A 24398-nucleotide genomic window follows, 5' to 3' on the forward strand; every position below is an offset into this window, starting at 1 on the left:
CTGGTGAGTCTATAATAAATCAAGAAATCTCTATATCGTTCTCAAAAGCTTCAAGCTGTCTGTTTTATCTGAACACTTCAGCTGAACATCCTCTCACCTCTCATCCAATTAAGGTCACTTCTGAAAATAACAGCAACATAAGTGGTTAAAATGCTAACAGGGTGGCAGAAAGACAGCAGCAGAAATACAGAGTAAGAAGCAGAGAATGGAGGCTACAGAAAACAGCTACAGCTCAAAAGGCTGTTTCTTTATGTGCAGCCAGTTTCATGGTTTCATGAAGAATGAAATTAATGACAGAGGTAACGACATGACCAAACCAGTTTTTTAAAATGAAACTTCCTGCACAGTAAGTCGACCTGTTTTGTTGAATTGCCTCACCTGCAGTAGCGAGTTACAGGTTGTTGTGAACTGGATGCTAGAATACATTATTTTTGCTTCAACATTTGTTATTAAAGTTAATACTCTTTTTGATTATCTGTTGAGAACTTTACGTGAACCAAACTGTCAGTGAAATGCCTGATGTGTCTGGTGTAATATATCCTGAATAATGAAGAAAACTATGGATGTTTTTGTCTTTACACCACATTTGACTCTGACAAGACAGACGGCATAATTATGCATATACTTGTCATTTTCATAAATCAATCTTGTCATTTAAAACTCTTTGACATTTCCCAACATGAATGCTTCCTGTATGCTTGCATTTAGGAGAAATGGGTGGTATTTCTAGGCTCGAAGGTAAATATCATTTCCGTGAAGGCATTCTTTTCGGAAAACAAACTCACTGTAAAGAGTTTAAAGGTACAAATGTGCATGCAGCACTGTGACGTATCCTGCTTAGTTTTATACTAGTTCAACATTTAAATGTTCCAAGTTTATCGATGTAATCTATATTTAAACAGCCCCTCCTGATTACCCCCTCCTAATGCACATATAGCTCTAACAATCAGACACAGACAGTCTCGCATCAGACACCAAGAGGGTATCTCCCAAAAACTGCCCTATGACCAACAAATAACTCTTCATGTCCCTGCATGAAATGGGCCTGCGAGGCCTGCAGATCATGTCTTCAAGGGAGCTCTTAGTGTCCATCACAAACGCAGGTGAAGAAAACTAGTTTCACTTTCCATATCAGAAAAGCAGATTTTGCTGATATCACTTAAGCAAATTAAGTAATAAAATATAGTTTTCTTTTTCTTTAATTGATTGATGGATTGAAGAATTTATTGCAGTTGCCTGCCAGCAAAATTAGATCTCTTTATACATATAATACACAAACATCACAATGGGGAAACAGGTCAGAACAGTTAGCACAAAGAACATAATGAAATGTATAACACAGAAGGTAATGGGCTAATGCATATAAAACGAACACTCTTCCTATTTTCAAGTTACAAAAAAGAGCTATAAGAATTATAAACCAATCAAACTATATAGAACCAACTAACATTTTGTTTATTAATCTGAATACCCTGAAATTTTATGATTTAGTTGAATATAAAATGGCACAGATAATGTATAAAGCACAAAATAACTTGCTTTGCCCGAGTACTCAGAAGCTGTTCAAAGTCAGAGAGAGTCAATATGACTTAAGGGGAACAGATTTCTTTTAAAAAAACAAGATAAGGACAAATATAAAGCAGAGATGTGTTTCTGTTAGAGGAGTTAACCTGTGGAATAGTTATGACAGCGATTTAAAAAGGTGTAATTCATTTTCCTTGTTTAAAAATATGTTTAAAAATAGAGTATTAGAAAAATATATAAATCAAGAATGAAAAGAGCAAAAAAACAAAAAAAAAACCCAAAAAAAAACAACAACTCTTGATTCTTTTGCTTTGATGTAGTTACTTAACTAAGGTGGAAAGTTTTTTGTTTTTCTTGTTTGTTTTTGCTTTGATTTATTATTTGCTTCGAGCCCTGTGTACAGGAGCTCCATGCAAAAAGATCTTTTGTTAAAAGGGTTGGCGTAATAAGCAAATGCTTCAGCCGATACCTTTTGATTAGCCTTGTCTCATGCTTTCTTGCTTTGCGGTAGATCTTTGTTCTGTCTTCACTGAGATATTTGAATGCTAATCAATAAAATCAAATCAAACAAACAAGACGGTGTCACTAGGGATGGGTATCGTTTAGGTTTTATCCGATACCAGTACCAAACCGGTACTTTTGAAACGGTGCCGGTGCTTAAATGGTGCTCGAACCGGTGCTTAAAGAATGGAGAACACAAACTTTGTCCAAAAACCTCTCATGTTTAGCTGTTTTTTTGTAAAAAGACAAAGTACTCTTTCCAACACTATATACTAACTGAACAAATATACTAAGTGAACAGTTAGCATATCTCTGTATTTAATGACTCTAATCTGTTGCACATCCATTCAGACTCAGGCTTTCTGCATAGCCGGTTGATGCATGTCCTTCCTTACTGTCCAACCTCACATGCACATCACATTCACTATAAGGATTTTCCTTTGCCATCACTCTCATTGCCAAGTCTCCCAGTAGTGCTGTCTACTTCCTTCTTTTTCAGCCTCTTCCTTTAAATACTTTACTTCCACCACCAAGTTTCCTTGCCTTCTCTCCTCTGTCCAGAGAATACAACAAACACCTTCTTGGCAGTTTCCGTCACCACTCCAGCTGTACTTTCCCAGCACACAACAACCTTGTTGTTTATTCCTGCATGACTGCACATTCTTAATAAGATGACAGGAGAATATAGTTACTTCAGTAAAATTATTAATATGACATTAAGATAATACATTACAAGTAAGAAGCTGACATTTAAAATTCTAATTAAGTAAAAGTTTTTCATGATTATTATATTTATCTTTATTATTTTATACTTTATAAATATCATCAGCATAATACTTGGGAAAACTTTGAGTACTTTAGCAACCTAGCAGAATTGTGACAGTGAGTAGAACTGAATATGAAGTAAAAATATGAGCCTTTTTATTGTAAATATTAACATAATATTTAATTATCTGTTAAACCAACCACATTTAATGAGCAACACATTCACAAAAAGATGAGCAGCCCAAGATGTCTTAAGAAAAATAACAGGAAAGGTTTTCCACATTTATTACATCTACTGACTTTTACATCACAATCAATTTACAGATCAAGGTCGATCTATGAAGGCACAAACACTTCACCTGCAGTCTGATTTGGACATTAAACAATGCGACTGACAAAATTAGAAACTTTTATTTTACTGCATATTGATTGAGGAAGCCATATCCTTCCACTGTTTTCTAAAATATGTCTGCATTTTTCTGTGTAAAACACTTTTAGATGTTCAGAGTTAAGTGTCATGCCTGAGATACTCGCTCACAGATTTGCACTGAATTGTCAGCAGACTCTAAAGAGCATCTGGGGAATCTGCTGCTGTTACCTACAACTAGCCAATCATGAAGGCAGTCCTCTCCTCAGGGACCTGCTATTGTGGCACCTCTACTCAGGACCAGTTTAATATCAATTCAAATAGAGACCCTCGACATCTAACTAGGTTCAGAAAGAGGTTTTGATTTGGGACTCACAAAAGGAGCTGGCTTGAAAATGAACAACTGGCACCTTCATTGCCTCAGTACAACTCATAAACACATACAATCACAGTCAACCAAATTGCACACTAATAGTGCTTTTTAAGGGTGAATAGATGGAAATCAAAACAAAATAAAATAAGACACTGAAACAAAAAGACTGACTGAATTGTCCTTTAAAGTTTGTTGAAACCCAAACAGGTGTACTGTAAGGGAAATGTCCCTGTGCAGAACCTATTACCTACTGCCCAGGAAGGACTAACAGTGCACCGGCTTATCTGAAATTCAAGGTAGGGCTTGAATCAGTTCTTCAGGCAATCCCCATAATCCGATCACATGGCTGGTCACACCATTTCACCATCATCCAGGATCTCTTTTGGACTGGGCTCAGTGGTTCTCCAGAATCCTCTCTAGCAGTTCAAAATACAATCAACACAAATAGTGCACACCAATGAATTTCCATTGCATTTTGTGCTCATTAACCTCTTTTCCTCCAAAAGGATATTATCAAATATTATCCACATACTTAAGAATCTACTTGGATTCCAAATGTATTAATAACAAATGGTATTTCTTTTAGCTTTAACAAGTAACCACAGTTACAGTCACAAATTATTTTATCACAATTATGTCACAGTAAAGAACATAAGCAGCTTAAACAGTAATAACCACTGTTTACAATGAAAGTGACATTTATCAATCTTACATCTTAACAAGCAAATGCAACTTAATTTACAGTACAAACACTTGAAATGTGCTGTTTCTATTAAAACTGAACCATTTTAATACAGACAGAGCAAGTACTTATAGTTGAATACCTCCCTGATTGTGATATGGCTTGGGGGGCAAATAGCAGCTAGCATCACACCTAGCATCGGCAGTAACATCAGTAGCTTAAAACGTTCAACACTTACACCACACTGTATAAACAACGAGACAAATAAAACGACACAAAGCTCCCGATTGTTTGTTTTCCAAAGGTTTCTGAGCTTAATCGGTTAGTAAAATAAGCTTAACAGGAAGCTAACGGAAGGATTTGACTCACCGGGAATTTCCAACACAAATAACTCGACTGATGTTATTCCCTTATTGGTCAGAGTTCGGGGCCTAATAAAACAGCAGTTTAATAGCATTGATATGTAAAAATAATTTGGTCTCATTAACTGGTTTGCAGCACCGCATACCGAGATATTTTCTGCCCGTGCTCACACACACACTTGACCGTCATTTGAGGGAAACTCTCACAGGAAGAGACAGACACTGCTTCCTGCGCACGAGACGCAAGACTGCATTAAAGCGCCCCCTTGTGACAATAGTAGGCTATAGCTTTAGATGACAAAACGGGATTTTGTAGCCCTAAATTTCGCGCAGTTACACTGTGCTATCAAGTTGCTTGACCATTACGCAACTTAAATTTAGTCCCAACTTATCACATATGATTAGGTGATGTATTTGTGAATCAATACAAGTTTGTGACATGTTCTTTTAAATGACTCAACCTAATAAATTAACAAGACACTGTGCTACATCGAGAAATATAGAAACCAGGATATTATTATTATTATTATTATTATTATTGCTGCTCAACAGTAGCCGGGGGTGGAGCTTAGCAAATGCGTCAGACGCATTTAGAATGCGTTTTGTTCAAATGAATGTTAGCATTTATGGAAACAAACACATTTTGAAGAATGCTGGCAGAGCTGGTACATGTACTTTGGATTACAGAGGAGAAAAAGAGAGGAGAGGAAAGAAAAAAAGATTATTTTTTAAGGTAAGGACCGCTCGACAAGTGACATTTGCTAAGGTGGAATTATTAAGGGAACATGCAGTGTTCACGTTAATGTTAAACTTTTCTAAACACAGTGTGGAGGGGCTCGGAGTGGGTAATCTGGTGCGCGTGCGAGAGGTGGTCCGGATTGAGTGGTGGCTGGGTGTGGCACCCTCTCGCACGCGCAGGAGGGGCTCCGAGTGGGTAATCTCGTATGCCTGCGAGGATGAGCTTGAATTGTATATCATGGCGTGGGAGCAGCGCCCTTTTCGCGCATACGTTCCTGAGTGCGCGTGCGAGAGGTGTCCTGGATTGAGTGGTGGCTGGGTGTGGCACCCTCTCGCGCGCGTGTAAAGGGGCTCGGGGTGGCGTAATCTTGTGTGCATGCGAGAGGTGGTCCGGATTGAGTGGTGGCTGGGTGTGGCACCCTCTCGCACGCGCAGGAGAGGCTCAGAGTGGGTAATCTTGTGCACCTGGATTTTATGTGGGAGCAGCGCCCTTTCGCACATTAGCGAGAGGGCGCTGCTCCCACGCGTTTTTCCTGTCCCTGCGGGAGCAACAGGAACTAAAGGAGGAGCAGGAGCGGCTGGAGAAGCGACCGGAGAAGCAGGACCTGCCGGACGAGCATGAGCAGCATTCTTCACCTGATGGAAGAGACAGGAGCAGCAGCCATCATTAATAAATGCAACATCATATCAAAATAATAAAATCAGTGTCATTCATAAAGTTGAAGTTGTGTCACTTCAGTCTTCAGCACTTCCTCAAAACATGAAGAAATCCTTTCTCCTTACAAATATCTCAAGGTTTTATGACAATCTGATTCTTTGATTAAAATTCATTGTTTACGGTTATTTGTTAGGTGTGGCTGTGTGCAGGCAGGAATAGGACCCAAGGTGCAGACTCCAGAGACAGATGTGAACTCAAAACAACTTTAATGTTAAACTCAAATATAACATAACTGGAAAAATCAAAATAAACTTACACCGGAGGAATGACAGAACACACAGCTAGGAAAACGGTAGATCGCGACACGGACACAGAGAAACACAGGGCTTAAATACACAGAGGGAGTAATCAGGGAATGAATAACAGGAGGGAAATACAGCTGGGGCAAATCAGAACTGACGAGACAAAAGGAAGCGTAAACTGAACACACTAAGACAGAGACCTTCAAAGTAAAACAGGAAACACATAACAGACTCACATGCAGGCACTACAGAGGGAACAGAGACGTGGGACCAGGGCAGACACAAACACTGACTGAACACGGGGATATAGGAACTAAGGATACATAGAGACGCGAACTAGACAAGGGGATGCAGGTGATAGGGGAGACAGAGCAACTAAAGAAGACAGAGACATAAACCATAAGACGGAACTCAAAGAAACCAAAAACTAGAATTTATAAATAATAACATTAACTCAAAAACCCTGGGTCGACGACCCAGGCATCCTAACAGTACCCCCCCCCCCCTCCCCTAAGGGCTGGCTTCCAGACAGCCCAAACCAAAACATCAAAATCAAAAAAACCAAAAACAACCCAACCAGGGTGGGCGGCGGGGGAAACAGGATGGAGGGCTAGAAACAAAACAAGGAGCCAGAAACAAAACAAAAAAAAAAAGTGCAAAACACTGGAGCCCGGAAAGCAACAGAACAAAACACAGAAACAAAGTCCAAAACAACAGCACCAAGGCCCAGTCAAAGTCCAAAAGCAAACAAACAAAAGAGCTCACGAAAGGCGCAGAGGCCCAGGCAATAGTCTCAAAAAAGTTCAAGGGGCCGGCCCGGAGGCTGACGGCACAACAGTCCAAACCCGGGTAGGTCAGGGGGGCGGCCCGGAGGCTGATGGTCCAAGAGCCCAGAAAACAGTTCAGGAGGCCGGCCGGGCAGAAGGCACCGGTGGCGACGGAGCAGATCAGGAGGCCGGCCGGGCGGGAGGCACCGACGGCGGCGTAGTCCAGGGGGCTGTCCATGACGGCAACGACGTCCAGTCATCGGCCGGACAGAACGTGCAGGCCGGACAGGACGCGCAGGCCGGGCAGGAACAGACAGCATGGAGACCTCAGGAGCAGACGAAGCTGAACACTCGGAGACTGGACCAGGCGGAGCTGCAGAGGCTGAGGCCGGACCAGGCGAAGCAGAAGCCGAAGCTGGACCAGGCGTAGCACAGGCTGAGGCCGAAGCTGGTCCAGGCGGAGGCGAAGCAGGAACAGAGGCTGAGGCTGATTTCGGACCAGGCGGAGCTGCAGAGGCCGGACCAGGCGGAGCTGCAGACTCGGAGCCCGGACCAGGCGGTGGAGCCGGTGGTGGCTGAACGGGCCCCTCGGACCCTCCAGCGGAGACAGGTGGCTGAAGCGGCCCCTCGGATCCTCCAGCAGGAAGAGACGGCTGAAGCGATTCCTCGGACCCTCCAGCGGAGACAGGAGGCTGAGCAAACAACTGAGGCAGAAACTGAGCAGGTGACTGAGCTGATAGGTGAGCTAATGTCTGAGCTATGGAGAGAAGTTTAAGTTGTATTGACTGTTGTAACGAAGGCAGTAATGGCGGGTGAGGTGGTGGATTAGCAGATGGTTGGACTAGGTTGTCTGAGCCTACGGATCCTACAGAAAACTGCTGGACGGGCTCACCTGAGCCTCCAGCGAGGTCAGAAACAGGTGCAAGTACCTGCCGGACACCAGCCACTCCCACCCGAGGAGAAGGTACGGGTGCAGCGACAGGCAGAGGCTCAGCCAGCCTAGACACCTGAGCAGGGACCAGCCGGACCTCAGCCTCCCTCACCTGAAGCACTGAAACAGGTTCAGGGGAATGCTGGGCCTGAGCTGCCCTGGGAGCAGGAACACAATGGTGCGAAGGAGCAGGCTCAGCAAACACAGATTCTTCTAAAACGTTTTTTAACTTCCTACCACCACCACCACGTCTAACAGTCTTAATAGTCTCAGTCTTAGCAGTGTTCATATGATTGTTTTTTTCCAGCTCCGAGGAACGACAGCAATCACAACTCACCACTGGGAGTTGCTCCGCAGAAAAAGAGTGGTGACGGTGTGAGCGTCGCCTCCTCCGGGAAGTGGGGGGTGGCAAACTGGGCTGCGAATCCCCCAAAGGACCGGGCTGCGATGAGGAAGCAGAGAGTTTGTGAAGCTCAGAACGTGGCAGACCCAAAAACAGAGCGAAGGACTGCAGCGGAGTGAGTCTAATGTCCGGTGTCACATAACCTCTCTTCCTCCGCCGCTTAACTCTCTTGTCGGACTGGTAATCCAGGGGTGAAGGCGGAGGTGTAGCGACTGGAGAGAAGGAGCACGTGCTCAACCTGATCGCCCGAGGCATAGACGCTGGCTCGGCCGTAGCCACGGCAGTTTGGAGGCTGCGGGGCCCTCCCAAAGCCAAACGTGACCCATAGAAGGGTGACTGGAGCTCCTGGGCATGCTCAGCTTCCTCCCTCACGATCTCCTTGAGGAAGGCAGAAACTGCGGGTCGCTGATACCACACGGAGTCTGCTGGGTCCATAGTATGGTCGCGATCTTCTGTTAGGTGTGGCTGTGTGCAGGCAGGAATAGGACCCAAGGTGCAGACTCCAGAGACAGATGTGAACTCAAAACAACTTTAATGTTAAACTCAAATATAACATAACTGGAAAAATCAAAATAAACTTACACCGGAGGAATGACAGAACACACAGCTAGGAAAACGGTAGATCGCGACACAGACACAGAGAAACACAGGGCTTAAATACACAGAGGGAGCAATCAGGGAATGAATAACAGGAGGGAAATACAGCTGGGGCAAATCAGAACTGACGAGACAAAAGGAAGCGTAAACTGAACACACTAAGACAGAGACCTTCAAAGTAAAACAGGAAACACATAACATAGACTCACATGCAGGCACTACAGAGGGAACAGAGACGTGGGACCAGGGCAGACACAAACACTGACTGAACACGGGGATATAGGAACTAAGGATACATAGAGACGCGAACTAGACAAGGGGATGCAGGTGATAGGGGAGACAGAGCAACTAAAGAAGACAGAGACATAAGCCATAAGATGGAACTCAAAGAAACCAAAGACTAGAATTTATAAATAATAACATTAACTCAAAAACCCTGGGTCGATGACCCAGGCATCCTAACATTATTGGTAAATATTGACCCTTGAACCACATCTTCACACTTCAACAACACTGATACACACTGTGAATGTGTATGCCAGTGTTGGTGGTCATCTCAAGTTCACTGTACAGATAAATCCTGTGAGTCTTTGGCACACCTTTGCGTTCATTGAACGTCTTCTTCCTTTTGATCAACTGATGGTCAAGTGTGTGGTGTTCCTGTGGATAACCAATCCTCCTGACATCACCACCGCGTTGCTTTTATAGGAAAATATGTGAAAGGAAAAATGACACAACAGCAACAAAGACAAAACAATGTTTACAATTAAATACATGAAATACTTTTAGGTTCATGGTCATTCAGCTGGCCAAAGAACCCATCTACTTATACAAAAATCCATGAGCAACACAATGTTTGGAGTAAAGCACTTTTAAGCGGGGGTTAAATATACAAATAGATTAGTAAATAGTGACAAAGTAAATTTATGTTCATGTGTGTGTGTCAGTGTAATTCAATGTAGTCTGATATTTTCAACAAACTTCAGTGCTCTTTGAAAATTCCCCAAAGTATGCTTGTCATGGTCCCCGTGTCTCTCTGGCTGGCTCAAGCTGGCGACAGGTTTTTCTCTCTCTCTCTCCCTCGCTCCTGTCTGCCTGGGCGGAGCTCGTTACAGGCTCTTGCTCTTGGCCCACGCACCTGTGTGATTGTCACCACCTGTTGCTGGATCTGGCTGATTCTCTCAGTTGCTATTTAATGATTAAATAGCATTGATTTAATTACCCTGAACCCCCCCTTCCTGACCAGGTTACGGTCCTTTCCTGAGTTTCCGGTGTGTTGTGGCGTTTGTGCGGAGGAGCTGCGGCGGTCATTGTGCTGAAGAGAAAGCGTGTATGTTGATTCCCCCCTCTCCCTGGAGCCCTGGACCCCCACCCAACTAACTGTACATATCTATAGCACTGAGATGTTCCCCGTTGTAAATAAACTGTCTTCTTTTGTTTGCAAAGAACTCTGTCGAGTCCGTCCGGTAGCCATGACAGTGTTGTTCAGAAGAAAAAGGAAAAGATGAAATCTCTACATGGGCCAAATCTGAGTCAGGCTAGTTTGTTTATTAAGGATGTGCTTTGTTTCATACAGTAAAACAAAAACAGTTTATTATGCTTTATTTAGTGAGGAGGCAAAGATTTGGGTTTATGTTTAAAGGAGAAAAACGTTGCTAAAGTGAAGTAAAACAGACTGATAATCAAATAAAGACACAGTGCGGAAACGGAACATGGTAAATGGTAAATGGCCTGCATTTGTATAGCGCTTTTCTAGTCCATAGGACCCCAAAGCGCTTTACACTACATTCAGTCATTCACCCATTCACACACACATTCACAACATGATAAATGTCAGTGTTACACATTTAAAATATACCACCATTCGTCTGTGTTTAAGTATCCTAATATCTTAGACCGTATTTAAATTCACTGAGATATTAAATGAAAACGATCCAGCACTTACGTACAGATATTTTTCACTCTAGCAGACACTTGTGTTAAACAGATCCTTTAATTTTAGTACAGGTTCTGTAATGTAAGTACAGAAAATTAAAAAGTAGCTCTTCTGAGGACATTTCTGGGGTCTCCTCCTCCTGTGTGACCAAACATAACATGTATCAGCTGCTCGCTATCATAGATGGTGTCCAGAAACAATAGGGACTTTCTAAATAACTGCCAAACTTTCAATGGAAATCCTTTTCTTGGTGTGTCTGCGTGTGTATGAGACAAAGAGACAGTTAGAATCCATATTAATTTTATGTGAAATTAAATATTAAATTGAGTGCTTAGAGCAGTCTGAAGCCTCGGTATTTAGCTTAAAGGAAATACTTGTACAGACACAGACCTTTTATTGTTTTAGTGTGTGGCTAAAACACAGCTGACCACTTTTGCTACACTTGCTGAGAGACTGAAATCGTTATTAATCAGGAAGCCTCCATCCCCCACAGTGATTTCTACTTCTGCTTCCAGGATAAAGCAGAGTAATCCAGGCCTGTCAGAGGAGCACAGGGGACCAGGAAAGGCGTGTTTATCTGTCAGACAGAAACAGGAAGCAACGAGGAGCAGTGCCACAGTTCAAGGCGATAGAGGCGGTTTCATTTTCTTATAGCATTTAAACTCGGCACACACCTGCACAAAGACAGGAAGACAGGTAAACTAGCTTTCTGCTTTCTTCTTATCTTGCTCTCACAGCAGGTCTTTTCCCATTTGATGACTCTGTGAAGAAACAAGTTTAAACATTTACAGAAAAGCTGCACTTCCTGCTGTGTAGTGATTCTGTTGTGTGTACGTCAGGATGTGTGCGTACTCCAGGGTCGTTTTTTCTTGTTCTTTGATTTTGTTTAAACTGAACCCTCAGTGAGAATTTGAGGGAAATCTTCTCTGAGTGTCTGCTGCAGCACAGTTTTAACTCTTTCACAGAGGAAGAATGAGGGGGGAGTACATCAAAGTGTTGGACACCTGTTACTTTCAGATTTCTGTTTGAGACTGGATCAGTTTAAGAATAAACATCACGGTTCAGGTAAACAAAAATCATTGGGTATTGTGTAAGAGCGGTCAAAACAGAGAAGTTAGAGAAATCCAGAGGGACTATATTTACAGGCGCGTCTGTGGTTAAGTCTGAAAAAGTCTAAATTATTTCAGCTCTTTAATAGTTTTCATTAGCCATTTTTAAAATGATGGTTGGTTTCTTCATTTCAATTTAGTTTTAATTCATTCCAGACTCTGGAAATCGATGCATCACGTTTCTCTACAAAAACGATACTAATGCTTAAGGAAAAGAGCTATGATTCTAGATCGAAGTTAGACTTGTTTGATTTTTTCTTGTTACTTCAACTCATTCAAAATAAATAATATTGTACTCATTTTTTTTTTTTTCAGTTTCAGTTTATTCTGTATAAACTGTCCATCCTCTCTGTCTCTTTAGCTTGTCATGGACTTTGTAGATCCCATCCTGTCCATCGCCTCACAGATCTATGACCTGGTTGAGAATGTGAAGGCCAATAAAAAGCGCTGCCGACGTGTTTGTAACCGAGTCAAAGCCTTGGAGAAGCTGGTGAAGTCCATCAAACGGACGCCTCCAGGGGTAGAGAAACCTCTGAGAGAACTGTCTGTCACTCTTCAATCAGCACAGGAACTTATCAGAAAATATGCCTCAGCCAATTTGGTGGAGCGCATCCTAAACTCCAGCAACCATGGAGACGAGTTCAACAGTGTGAACGAACGGCTCAACGATGCCTTCCAGGTGCTGTCTGGAGCTTTGCAGGTGGAGCAGGGGAACATGCTGTATGAGGTATTTAAACAGACGACCAGAGAGAAAGAAGATCAGTTGGATGGGAGGGAGGACGACGCAGAACTGAAGACATGTGAGGGGAAACTGATTATGGATTTGCTTTTGTAGAGAGATTTGAGCAGAAACAATTAACTACTTGGTCTCAAATGTGATACTTGTCCATTGTTATGCAGGGATAAGTGGACCAAGAGAGCAGGATCTTTACCAGAAAGTTTCCTAATTTTGTTTACAGCTAACAAGTGTGTGTCTATGAAGAGGACTGAAAGTCAGACCCACAATCTTAAAATGAGTTCTTGAGTGAATTGGGAGCCAGTGCAGCTGGAGCAGCAACAGATTTGGTCAGAAGCCTTTCAGCAGAGATCTGAACAACCTGCAGACAATCCAGGGAGCTTTTGCTTAGACAAGTAAACAGTGAATTACAATAATCCAAACGTGATGAAATAAGTGCATTACTAACATTTCCCCATTCTAGAGTGATATAATGGGACTTAACATTGCAATATTTCTTACGTGATATAAACAAGAGTGAACCAAAGATTTATAAAGAGAGCTGGGGATTTATAATTACTAATAATTAAATGCAGAGAGGTGTATAAACATTTAGTGAGTGAAAAAAAGTGACTGAAGAAGAAACACTCAATGCATCATGGGAATCTCCCAGCAGTCCACACCTATTGCAGCATAACTAAGGGAGGATTCAGGGTCACCTGGTCCAGCCCTGACTATATGCTTTAGCAAAAAGGAAAGTTTTAAGCCTGATCTTAAAAGTAGAGATAGTGTCTGTCTCCCGAATCCAAACTGGAAGCTGGTTCCACAGAAGAGGGGCCTGAAAACTGAAGGCTCTGCCTCCCATTCTACTTTTAAATACTCTAGGAACAACAAGTAGGCTTGCAGAGTGAGAGCGAAGTGCTCTAATAGGGTGATATGGTACTACAAGGTCATTAAGATAAGATGGGGCCTGATTATTTAAGACCTTGTATGTGAGGAGCAGGATTTTGAATTCTGGATTTAACAGGGAGCCAATGAAGGGGAAATCTGCTCTCTCTTTCTAGTCCCTGTCAGGACTAAAAAGTCCAGCCTGGAAGTAATAAATGCATGAACTAGTTTTTCAGCGTCACTCTGAGACAGGATATTTCTCATTTTAGAGATGTTGCGCAAATGGAAGAAAGCAGTCTTACATGTTTGTTTAATATGTGCATTGAAGGACATGTCCTGGTCAAAAGTGACTCCAAGGTTCCTCACAGTGTTACTGGAGGCCGAGGTAATGCCATCCAGAGCAAGAATCTGGTTAGATACCATATTTCTAAGACTTTCTGGGCCGAGTAAAATAACCTCAGTTTTATCTGAAATCAGAGGCAACAAATTAGAGGTCATCTATAATTAACCTTAGTGTGTGAAGAAGAACTTATATGAACAAAGTTGAGCCTTTTAGATGGTTATAATTCAAATTGGCATGTGTCAGTTATACTGCATTTGTCCAAAACGGCTGTAAGCTGCTTAGCTACAGCCTTTTTATAAAATCTTAGCAATAAACTGTAATTTTGAGATTGGTCTTTATCTGCCAAGAAGTGAAGGACCAAGCTTGTTTGTTTTGGGGTTTTTTTTTTTATCTGTGGATGACAGCATTCTTAAAATAAGGAGGGATTTGGCCAGAGAGCAGTGAGGTGCTGATTATAGTGAGCACTCAGGGACCACTAGCCTGAAAGACATTTTTCAACAAAGACACAGATAAAATGTTGAGAACAGGAAGTTGTTTTTTTCTTTCAAGAAAAAACATTTTCACAATATTTGAGGTAAAGCAGGAGTAACGATATCAGTAATGTTGTCAAATTAGATCCTAGAGTTTGGATGGGGAATCAGAGTATGGCTTTCTCTGTTTGCTCTTCAGTGCTCCTGGACTACATGAAGGATCAGCAAGAGAAAACCAACACCATGCTGAAACAGTTTGAGCATCTTAAAGTCAACGTGGAAAAAGTCGTGGAGATGTGTGAGTGCAGCACATATAGAGTTTCATTACGGATAGAAACAACTAAATCTGAAAAAACAAAGGCCCACCTGACCCCGTCAAAATCAGATGAATTTCACATCTACAGACCCTTAGAGTATATAGGGATGGGTCAGCCTCATAGGGTAACGTGAATTTATTTATTTAAAAGGGACAGCGCAGTTTAACATAGTTCAAGTGCAAGCCATGAAACTGATGTGCCACACAGGTTTATAGCTACTGCTAATTTTCAACAATTGTCCCTTGTTGGGCTTACAATCTAAATAGATACATTTTACAATAAAACATACATTTTCATAAAACCAAATTACATCATAAATACAATTACAGCTACTCGACAATAATTTTAAATGAAATTAAAATCATTAGTTAAAATGACTACATCTTTGATTTCCCTTTAACCACACGTTAACCTTCAATGTAAAAGATCTAATGTCTGTAATCAATTTGATATCGGTTGGAAGTGTGCTCCACAGATGGCGAGCCTTTATAGAAAAAGCTGACTGACCGAATGTAGATCTGCGATATAATATCTTGCAGTTGCCGTTCACCTTACTCCTAGTAATACGAATACTTATGAAGTATTTAATTTACTTCATAAGTAAATTAAATATTCAGATGAAAAAGCCATTTAAGCTCTTTTAAAAAGAGTGATTAAAAACTTCACATCCATGTCACAAATTAACAACTTGTCCTGTATTCAGGACAATTTTTCCATAACTAACTTTGGCCATTGGGCTCTATCAGTGTCTGACTAAACTGCAGCAGTTTAATGTCTGTGATGCAGAGAAACAAAAACAACGACTGGGAATCTGGATTTTTAATCACTGGAGGAAACTCCCAAAAGGCTCATACCACCATGAATTTGGGCAAACAAAACAAACAAAATAAACAAACTGCTGAACTGTGAATGGTTTATGTTTTGGTTTTTTTGCCTGTTTTATATTGTCTGTTTTACCTTTTTATTATTTGTTATGTGTAGCACTTTGTGAATCTGTCTAGAAAGGTGCTACATAAATAAAAAAAATGCATTATTTATATAATTTACTGACAAGTTTTTTTTTCTTCTTTTTACAGTGAATAAGCCCAGCATCACTAGTGTGGACATCCGAATGATTAAACCACAGGAGCTAAAGTACAAACATCCCAAAAAGCCCTTCATGGAAACAGCAACCTCAGAGGTCTACAAAGGAGAATATCGTGGATTCACAGTTGCCATCAAGAGATATATCGACCCTGTGAACACCAACCTAGGGTCTGTGCCACAGTTCAGCTGCATACTGAGAAAAAAAATGATTTTTTTTTTTTTTTTACATAAAATAAGCAGTTCTATATAGTCAGAAGCCACCAATGAACTTAAATTCATTTGCAGACTTTGTTTATTCAGAAATACATTAAAACATTGGCTAGAAGAGAAATCTGTCTCCTAGAAACAAGGATTAAAGAATAATTTGATATGAAGGAGTTTAAACTAAACTTAAATTTGAGCTCAAACATTAGAATACTGTTTACGTGTATTTACATCGGTATGTATTCATTGACACCATAAAGGGTTTTTTTTTACCATTTGCAGAAAGGTGCAGTCCATTTTCAACAAAGAAGTCGACACCATGAAGAGATTTGAGTCGCCCAACATCCTGCGAATGTTTGGTATCAGTATCCTGGGTGAGAATGGTGAGTTGAATGTAGCCTGTCAGTAACGTTGCAGACAGACAGAGGTGGTAAAACTTAGAGTCTAAGTCGTTACTTTGTCCCAGCTGATGTTTGGGAATATATGGTCTCATACAAATGTTCTTATTGAAGGATTCTGGTGGCATCCTCTAGGTCATTTGGTGCCAGTAGGTACCCATGTCATTGCTATCTGTCAGAGCTGATGAGTCTCCTGCAGGGAACAGTGCCATGGAGCTTGCACAAGCACTTTGTAACAAAACCACAGCAGACCCGATGATGTTTGCGTGCTTTTTAGCATTAACTTTATTTACACAGTCGGTCGCTGTTTGCAGGAACCTGAGGTGAAGAGACAACTATCTGACAAGGACTCAGGGAGAAGACGCAGACTATATACAGGAACAGGGATAACAAGGCATTCGTAAACTCAATCAAGACATTGTGCTTGTTTGGCAGAGCATATGATAAAGACTGAATCGTTCTTGTGGTCCTGTGTCTGTTTAAAAAAACAACAACAAGAGACAAGGAACAATTGGACCGTCCAATTTCCTAATATGCCACAGTTCCTTGTAGCATGTTAAGACATTGGACGGTCAGTGGCTATACTAAAGTTATCTTATGTTATAATGTTTTTATTATAGCATGCTGATGTCAGTTTTCATGTCCCTGTATATTGTTGTGATATCTGGGTAAGGTAAAGTTTTTACTGATTTTTGCATTTGGTGTGGCCTTGACCTGATTTTCATCTAAACAAATAGACAGACAGGCAAACAAATAAGGAAATAAGCCAATGGGACTGATTACATACCCCCTCCCTTTTGGGGGAGAACAAAAAAGAGAAGTAAAAACAAAGAAAGTCACATGAGAAGCTACAGTCCCCTTAAAAAACAAGTTTTCACAGAACTCTGTGCAGTCCTATAAAGACTTTCTGTAAAAAATAAAACAGGAAGTAAAACAGGAAGTAAAATGAAGCAATTTTTCAAAATTATGAAGGAAGTGAAAATTAGAGATTACAACAAAAGATGGGGAAAAGTTTGCTATGAACTTTTAATAACTTGTCCTTGTGACTACCTGTAGGACCCAACCCTCAGTTCTTCATCATCATGGAGTACTGCGAGAAAGGAAGTCTTCGTCAGGTTCTGGACTCTGACTGCAGGCTGTCCTGGATCAGGAAAGCTCGTATGTGTTTCGATGCAGCACAAGGACTCTATCGGTCAGTGTTTCTGCTTTATTGACAAATTATTATATTATAAATAATTATTATAATTGCTTTTTTTTTAATCTTAGAAAGCACATTTAAAAAAGTCCAAACCAAACAGCAGGTGAGTCGCTGAGCCTGAGATGAGAATGTGTAGTTTATGCACTAATGTTTTTAACTGTCATATTTTAGACTACACAATACAGAAGAAAAATCTAAGGTGCACGGGTGCATCAACAGCAGCAAGTTCTTGGTGGCTGAAGGCTACACCGTCAAGGTACTGAGGGCAGTGCATGCTGGGATTCCTTGCAGTCCAAATTGAACAGCAGCAGCACTGATGATGTTGTTGTTCTTTTTAGCTCGGAGGTTTTGAGCTGGCAAAAACAGAGACGTCTCTGAAAAAGGTGAAGAAATCTACCAATGACGACGCAATCAGGTCCCTGTGCTACTACTCTCCCGAGAGGCTCAACAACATCAACCATCCTTACAGCAAAGAGTGTGAGATGTACAGGTGAGCACCAGCCTGGGATATGCTTCCACTCACACCAGCATTAAATGAGTTTTTGTTCAGCTGAAATGATGTGAAAAAGTTTTAGCACACTTACTGATTTATTATTTTTGGAATATTTGTCACAATGGCATGTTTAAAATTTTATATTAGACAAAGATAAGTTGAGCAAATCCAAAATGGTGTTTAAGTATGTCACCGTCTTGGTTACGAATGACGGAAGAAGGGAGCGGGAGATCGACAGACGGTTTGGTGTTACGGCTGCAGTGAGGCAGACACTGTACCGGTCTGTCGTGGTGAAGAAAGAGCTGAGTATAAAAGCGAAGCTCTCAATTTACCGGTTGATCTACGTCCCTTCCCTCACCTATGGTCACAAGCTGTGGGTAGTGACCGAAAGAACTGTAGTAACTGGATACAAGCAGCAGAAATGGGCTTCCTCTGAAGGGTGGCTGGCCTCTCCCTGAGAGATTGGGTGAGAAGTTCAGCCATCTGGGAGGGGCTCAGAGTGGAGCTGCTGCTCCTCCACATTAAATAGAGCCAGTTGAGGTGGTTCAGGCATCTGACACAGATGCCTCCCGTGTGGCTCGTCGGCAGTGTTGGGCAAGTTACTCATAAAAAGTAATTAATTATAGTTACAAGTTACTTCTTCAAAAAAAGTAACTGAGTTGCAATATTCTAAAAGTAATTAATTACTTGAAAAGTAACTATTGCGTTACTTTAAAAAACGTTTAACCCTCTGGGGTCCAGGGTATAATTGGCCATTTTTAACTACTTTTGATTTTCCCTCCACGTTTTACCTTGTTTGGTATCATCCTTTTCAGCACAACCTCACGTGTCTGAATTTACAGTTATGTTTTCATTTTGACATACTGTATTAACACAATTGATCTAAAATCAGACAAAAAACATAAACTCAGAGTAGAAAAAGTTATATTTTTACTGTAACAACCACAAACATGTTTAATGATCATATTTCATAACTTTAAATGCAAATATAAATGTCAATTTTAAAATCCTATGCACAAGTTTTGCAAACAACAAAGTTATTTGCATCCATTTACCTTTTACCTTGATTTTTTTAATAACCATTTCAAACTATTTACAGAACAATCAGCTGTTCTTCAATAAGATGCCACAAATTATTTGTGCCACTCCAAAAATTTGTGTCCACTATAAAGGAGAACATCACAGCCTGATACCTGCAGGTCTGACAGCAGCAGGTGTATCACTCCTGTTTCTACCTGGAGACAGCAGTCGCCTCATTGTTCTGACACACAACACAAAACTATCCACAACACTACACACTAACTACACAAGACAACACATTAACTACACACCCCAAACACGCTAAACGTCACAGATTTCTCACATCTCAAAACTCGCTCTCTCTCTTTTTCTGCTCTCTCTCTCTCCGTCACTCCTAAAACTTCCCGTTTTTTTGTTTTTTAATTTTTGCTCATAAGCAGAGAGTGCTCGCCGCGCTGTCTTTAGACAGTAAACGTGACGAAACTATTGAGGAAAAAGCGCCGCGTATATCTTGTTTATCATGACTCTGGTTTTACGTGGCCGATCAATTTATAAACTGGTATAAATCACCTTGTTGCTTTGTCTTTAAGTGGTCATGTGATTGGCTCACCACGACTACTTTATTCTTCCTCAGTCAAACAGCAGCATTCATGCGAATGTTTTGCCCCCTTATGTCCAGCTGTTGTGCTAGACAGTGATCGTGATTACCGTCCGCGGGAGCGCGCAGCTGCTTAAAGCTGTAGCGCCCAGATTACTTACAGCTACTTCCGTGCAACTGATATAAGATGTGGTGAGCTGAACACAGCTTCAACCGTCTGTTTGTTGAAAAATAGTAACAGACCGCATTTTCTTGTTAGTAACTGTAACGGCGTTGTAACGATAGGAATAGTAATTAGTTAGATTACTCGTTATTGAAAAAAGTAACGCCGTTACTTGTAACGCCGTTATTCCCATCACTGCTTGTCGGTGAGGTGTTCCGGGCATGTCTCATGGGGAGGAGGCCCCATGGCAGACCCAGGAAAAGCTGGAGAGCTTATATCTCTCGGCTGGCCTGGGAACAGCTTGGTGTTCCCCTGGAAGAGCTGGTGGAAGCGGTTGGGGAGAAGGAGGTCTGGGCTTCTCTGCTTAGGCTGCTGCCCCTGCAACCCAGCCTCAGATAAGCGAAAGGGGATGGATGGATGATAGAAACTAAACTGAAACTAAACATAAAAATTTGAAACTAAACTGAAACAAGCAAACTCACTCTGGAAACTAAATGAAATTAAACTGAACTAAATAGAAACCAAATAGAAAAACTATAATATCCCTGATTTACAAGGTGGACCTGCTGGTGTGTTTCCACAACATCATCCTGGTGCATAACCTGGGTGAGTTTTAGGGCATGAACTGATCATGCCCAAATGCTTTAGAAAACGTTCCTTCTAAAACGTTCCTATTTTCATTGTTGTCTTTCAGCTTTGGAATCGTCCTGTGGGAAGTCGCAACCCGTAAGAAACCCTTTGAAGGTTTGTATCTGCTGAAAATCAACTTGTATTATCCTGGTATTAAACACTTCAAATAAGGCAGGTGGACTTCATTTTCTTTTGGGAAGACATTTGAACTGTATTCCAAGATGCTTATTCTGCTCTAAAAGCTGATTGAGCTACTATCTTAATGTCTCTGTATTACTGTAAGGGCTTTACTTAAAAATATACAAGGTGAAGGTGATTGCTGTGGTAATTTGGAGCTATATAAATAAAATTTAATTGAATCGAATTGAATAAATAATGGCACGGCATGGTAATGTCTCACAGAGCTGTCACACCTTGGCACATGTGACAGCAGTGGCCCAGGCCTTGATTCATACCTTGGTTCATGTGAAGTTTAATGACTCACATGCATACAGAAGTGAAATGTCTTCGCAAACCAAAATGAAAACCCATCGACTTCATTTTGAGTGCCTAACACTACCATGAACCTGAATCACTGAGAACTTGTGCAGTCAGGCATCCGTACCAAGTTGTCTGTACATGTTTTCCAGGTTTTTCAGATGAAGAAATTTATAGGAAGGTGTTAGAAGAGAAGTGCAAAGAGCCGCTTCCCGATGACTGTCCTGCAGAACTGGGCCAGCTAATAAACGAGTGCCGAGACTTCGATAGCTTCCAGAGGCCTTCAGCTGGAGGTGATAATAATAATAATGACTCCATCAGTATGTTCAGTTATCTTTCTGTGACTGTCGGGGTTCAGTTTACTAAATTTTTAACAATATTTTGTCTTCTGTAGTACTGGTGGATAGACTGCGCAGTGTGGTGGCACAGTTAGAGAACCAATGAAACTCTTCATCTGCCTTTCTGCTGGCCAGGCTCATCCTCAGGGGAGGAAATGCAGCTTTGAATAAAACTGGACTTTAACTTGTGGGCCACTAAATTGTATTTATATTCTACCTTTAGGGTACCTGGGTCGTTGACACAGTGATTTCAGTTTTGTACCTTTTTATTAGTGTTCTCATCTTAGTTTATTTTTGTGAAAATTTTGGTTTTTGTTTTGCATTTCTATTTTTTCCACAGTTCTTCTTGGTGTGTGTTTATGTGGTTCTCAAGTTTTGGCTTCCTTATTCCCTCTATTCTGTGTCCAGTCAGGCTCTGTGTCTGCCCTGATCCCACGTCTCTGTTCCCTCTGTTGCAGTGCCTGCTTGTGAGTCTGTGTCTGTAAGTTCAGTCTGTGTTTCCTGTTTTACTTTGAAAGTCTGTGTCTCATGTTAATGTGTCTGGTTTTGCTTCCTTTGTCTCGTTAGGCCTGATTTGCCCCAGCTGTGTTTCCTTTCTGTTTCCCATTCCCTGATTGCTCCCTCTGTGTATTTAAGCCCTGTGTTTCTCTTTGTCCGGGTTGCGATCTACCCTCGTTTCATGCTGTGTGTTCCGTCCGTCCGTCCGTCCGTCCGTCCGTCCGTCCGTCCGTCCGTCCGTCCGTCCGCTCGCTCGCTCGCTCGCTCGAGCTAGCGTAGTGATGGGTAGATGAGGCCTTGTGAAGTGTTTCAGCACATTCCCCAAACTGTATCGATACTGTGTCGACACAGTGTTGCTATTTTGCTCCATACTGACACCTGCTGGACCTTAAATATCATTGCAGGCAACTTACTTGAGACTCACAACAGACACTGATTCAATGACCTAGTCATATTTGTATACACTGTCCATGGAATCATTTTATATCTTTTACATTGCAAATATTGTAGACATCTTTAAATATATTGTGAATCACATTAAGCGAAAATTAAAACGAAAGTATTATGAATGTAATGTTACCCATTTAAATGTAATTGACTCTTCAGAAAATTGACTATTCAGAAAAATAAGTTTATCCAATGTTTTTGCATTCAGTCTATTGCGTTTTTTGGACACCATCTCCCTAGCTTTGGAAAAACACGCTCACAGGGCACAGATAAAGCTGGGGTACACAAAAACTGTAAAGCCAGGTGGAAAAGGTTCAGATAAGATGTCCTCCTAGTCCCCCAGTACGTTAAAGGATCCTCTGATCTTGGAATGTTCCTCTCCAACATTCTCCACAATACTAAGGGGTTGGCTGTCCTTTATAATAAAATTCAGGACTGCCTGGTCAAAAACAGTCTTCCTAGATGCTTGATTTCAAAATAATAAAACACATATTTAAAAAATATATATATATGATGATAATGCTGCTCAATGTCTATATAGGACAACCTGTGTTCATTCTCGGTGTGTTTGTCTCCTCATTTTCATGTTTGGCTCTGTAATGCCTAAACATTGAGGAGGTGCTTTTGTTTGTGTAAGAAGCTCCGCAGAACAGATGCGACATTTAACCTGCATAAAATGAAGTAAATATTTTACACTGCAGGTCACATTGCTGTTTTTCCTGTTCTGATAGATTACACTGAAACAAAGACAGACAAACAGTTACCTTATTTGCAGTTAAAAGATCAAAATGACCCCACACAGCAGAAACATTTCTTTTTCTTTCGGGCTCCGTTTTTTTATGGAGAGATATGTTGTTGTTGTTTTTTACCCTTGCGAGAGTAATTTTGTGGGGTTTTTGTTGGCGACTCATTCCGTTGGCAGATGCGGATGCGGTACCTTTTAAACACATTTTGGCGAGTTGGCAATGAGCGATACAGCAGCTGTATCGATCACGTGACTTTTTCTTAAAGTGACGCGCGCACCGATACAGGTTTGCTCTGTGAGCTTGATACAAGCGTCGGTGTGTCAGTGTTGCTAGACCCATCACTAGGTTATTGTTATTTTCAGTTTAGTATTTGTATTCTCAGTTTTGCTAGTTCTCTGTTTGCCATGTAGCAATAAATCTGAGTTTGAGTTTACTTTCTGCCTCTGAGTGTCTGTGCACTGGGTCCTCCTTACCACCACTCCTGCCTGCACACAGCCTTCAGTTGACAGCATAGCTGGACTGGCCATCGGGCATACCGGGCATTTGGCCAATTGGTCATGATCGACTCTGGGCTGGACCAATTACAGCCGAGGAGGCTGGCTGCACCCTCCCCCTTCTTTAGCAATCACGTGATTTTCGCGCATTGCATGCCGGGAACTCGTGGCAAAACAATCCAAGTACCGCATCAAATGCAAACATTTGCAGCACCGCAAAACATTCATTCTCCGGTTCCAATACCTTCTTTTTTTTTTCTTTGCCACACAAAAAAGGAATGTACAAAACAAAAGGAGAACAATGCCGGTCCGTACAAAGACAGACTCGACGAAAAGACAAAGAAAAGATACGAGGAAAAAATCAAAGGAGTGAAAGAGTGGACAAAAGACGTCAGCGTGCTGCCCAACTTTCACCACGCTCAGATTTATAATTATACGCTTCTTGGAGTGAGTGCATACACTCATGAACTTTAGTAACTTCAGGTCACTGCAACAAGCCCAGGTACAGTTTACCGACGGATGGGTACAGGACCTTGAAATGCACCGTGTAGAACGAAAGACTATTGTACGTAACATAATGTAACGATGGTTAAGTGTTACTGGACAGTGACATGTTGGTTTTCTCTGCACACTGTTGTTGTTCCTTTAAGATTCATGTTTGGTTGGGCTGCAGGAAGTAGTGAGGGTGGTGTACAGGAAGGGGTGGGGGGACCTGGTAGTTCTGCGTGTGTGCCAGGCTGAAGAGAGGGGTAGTTCGAGAGCGCTCCCCTTGAGTTAACAACCCGCTGGCTTATGTGCCGAATAAACGGACAAACTGAGACCCCAACCGTCTGGTTCTTGTGAACGTTACATTGGTGTCA

General features: G+C 41.5%; 1 protein-coding gene and 1 long non-coding RNA gene across 2 annotated transcripts; one reads left to right on the top strand and one right to left on the bottom strand.

Annotated features, from left to right (window-relative positions):
• Positions 1-3041: 3041 nt before the first annotated feature.
• LOC147326700 (uncharacterized) lies at positions 3042-4784 on the bottom strand. Its single transcript, XR_015130628.1, has 2 exons — positions 4582-4784; positions 3042-3946 (listed from the first exon to the last, which is right to left on the bottom strand). It is a non-coding gene; the product is annotated as an uncharacterized LOC147326700 (long non-coding RNA).
• A 464-nt stretch (positions 4785-5248) lies between these two features.
• On the top strand, positions 5249-23477 carry LOC147326701 (mixed lineage kinase domain-like protein). The gene is made up of 12 exons (XM_086302660.1): positions 5249-5307; positions 11422-11602; positions 12377-12815; positions 14631-14729; positions 15825-16002; positions 16321-16421; positions 17493-17628; positions 17806-17890; positions 17973-18124; positions 20603-20652; positions 21168-21308; positions 21410-23477. The coding sequence occupies exons 3-12, from the start codon at positions 12383-12385 to the stop codon at positions 21457-21459; spliced, it is 1425 nt and encodes a 474-aa protein (XP_086158786.1). The 5' UTR covers positions 5249-5307; positions 11422-11602; positions 12377-12382; the 3' UTR covers positions 21460-23477.
• Positions 23478-24398: the final 921 nt, after the last annotated feature.

Source organism: Aulonocara sp. 'chitande type north' Nkhata Bay, linkage group LG7 (assembly GCF_057382095.1).
Source record: "Aulonocara sp. 'chitande type north' Nkhata Bay isolate Kocher_YH1m ecotype deep benthic linkage group LG7, A_spYH_male_GT1.1, whole genome shotgun sequence".
NCBI lineage: Eukaryota > Metazoa > Chordata > Actinopteri > Cichliformes > Cichlidae > Aulonocara > Aulonocara sp. 'chitande type north' Nkhata Bay.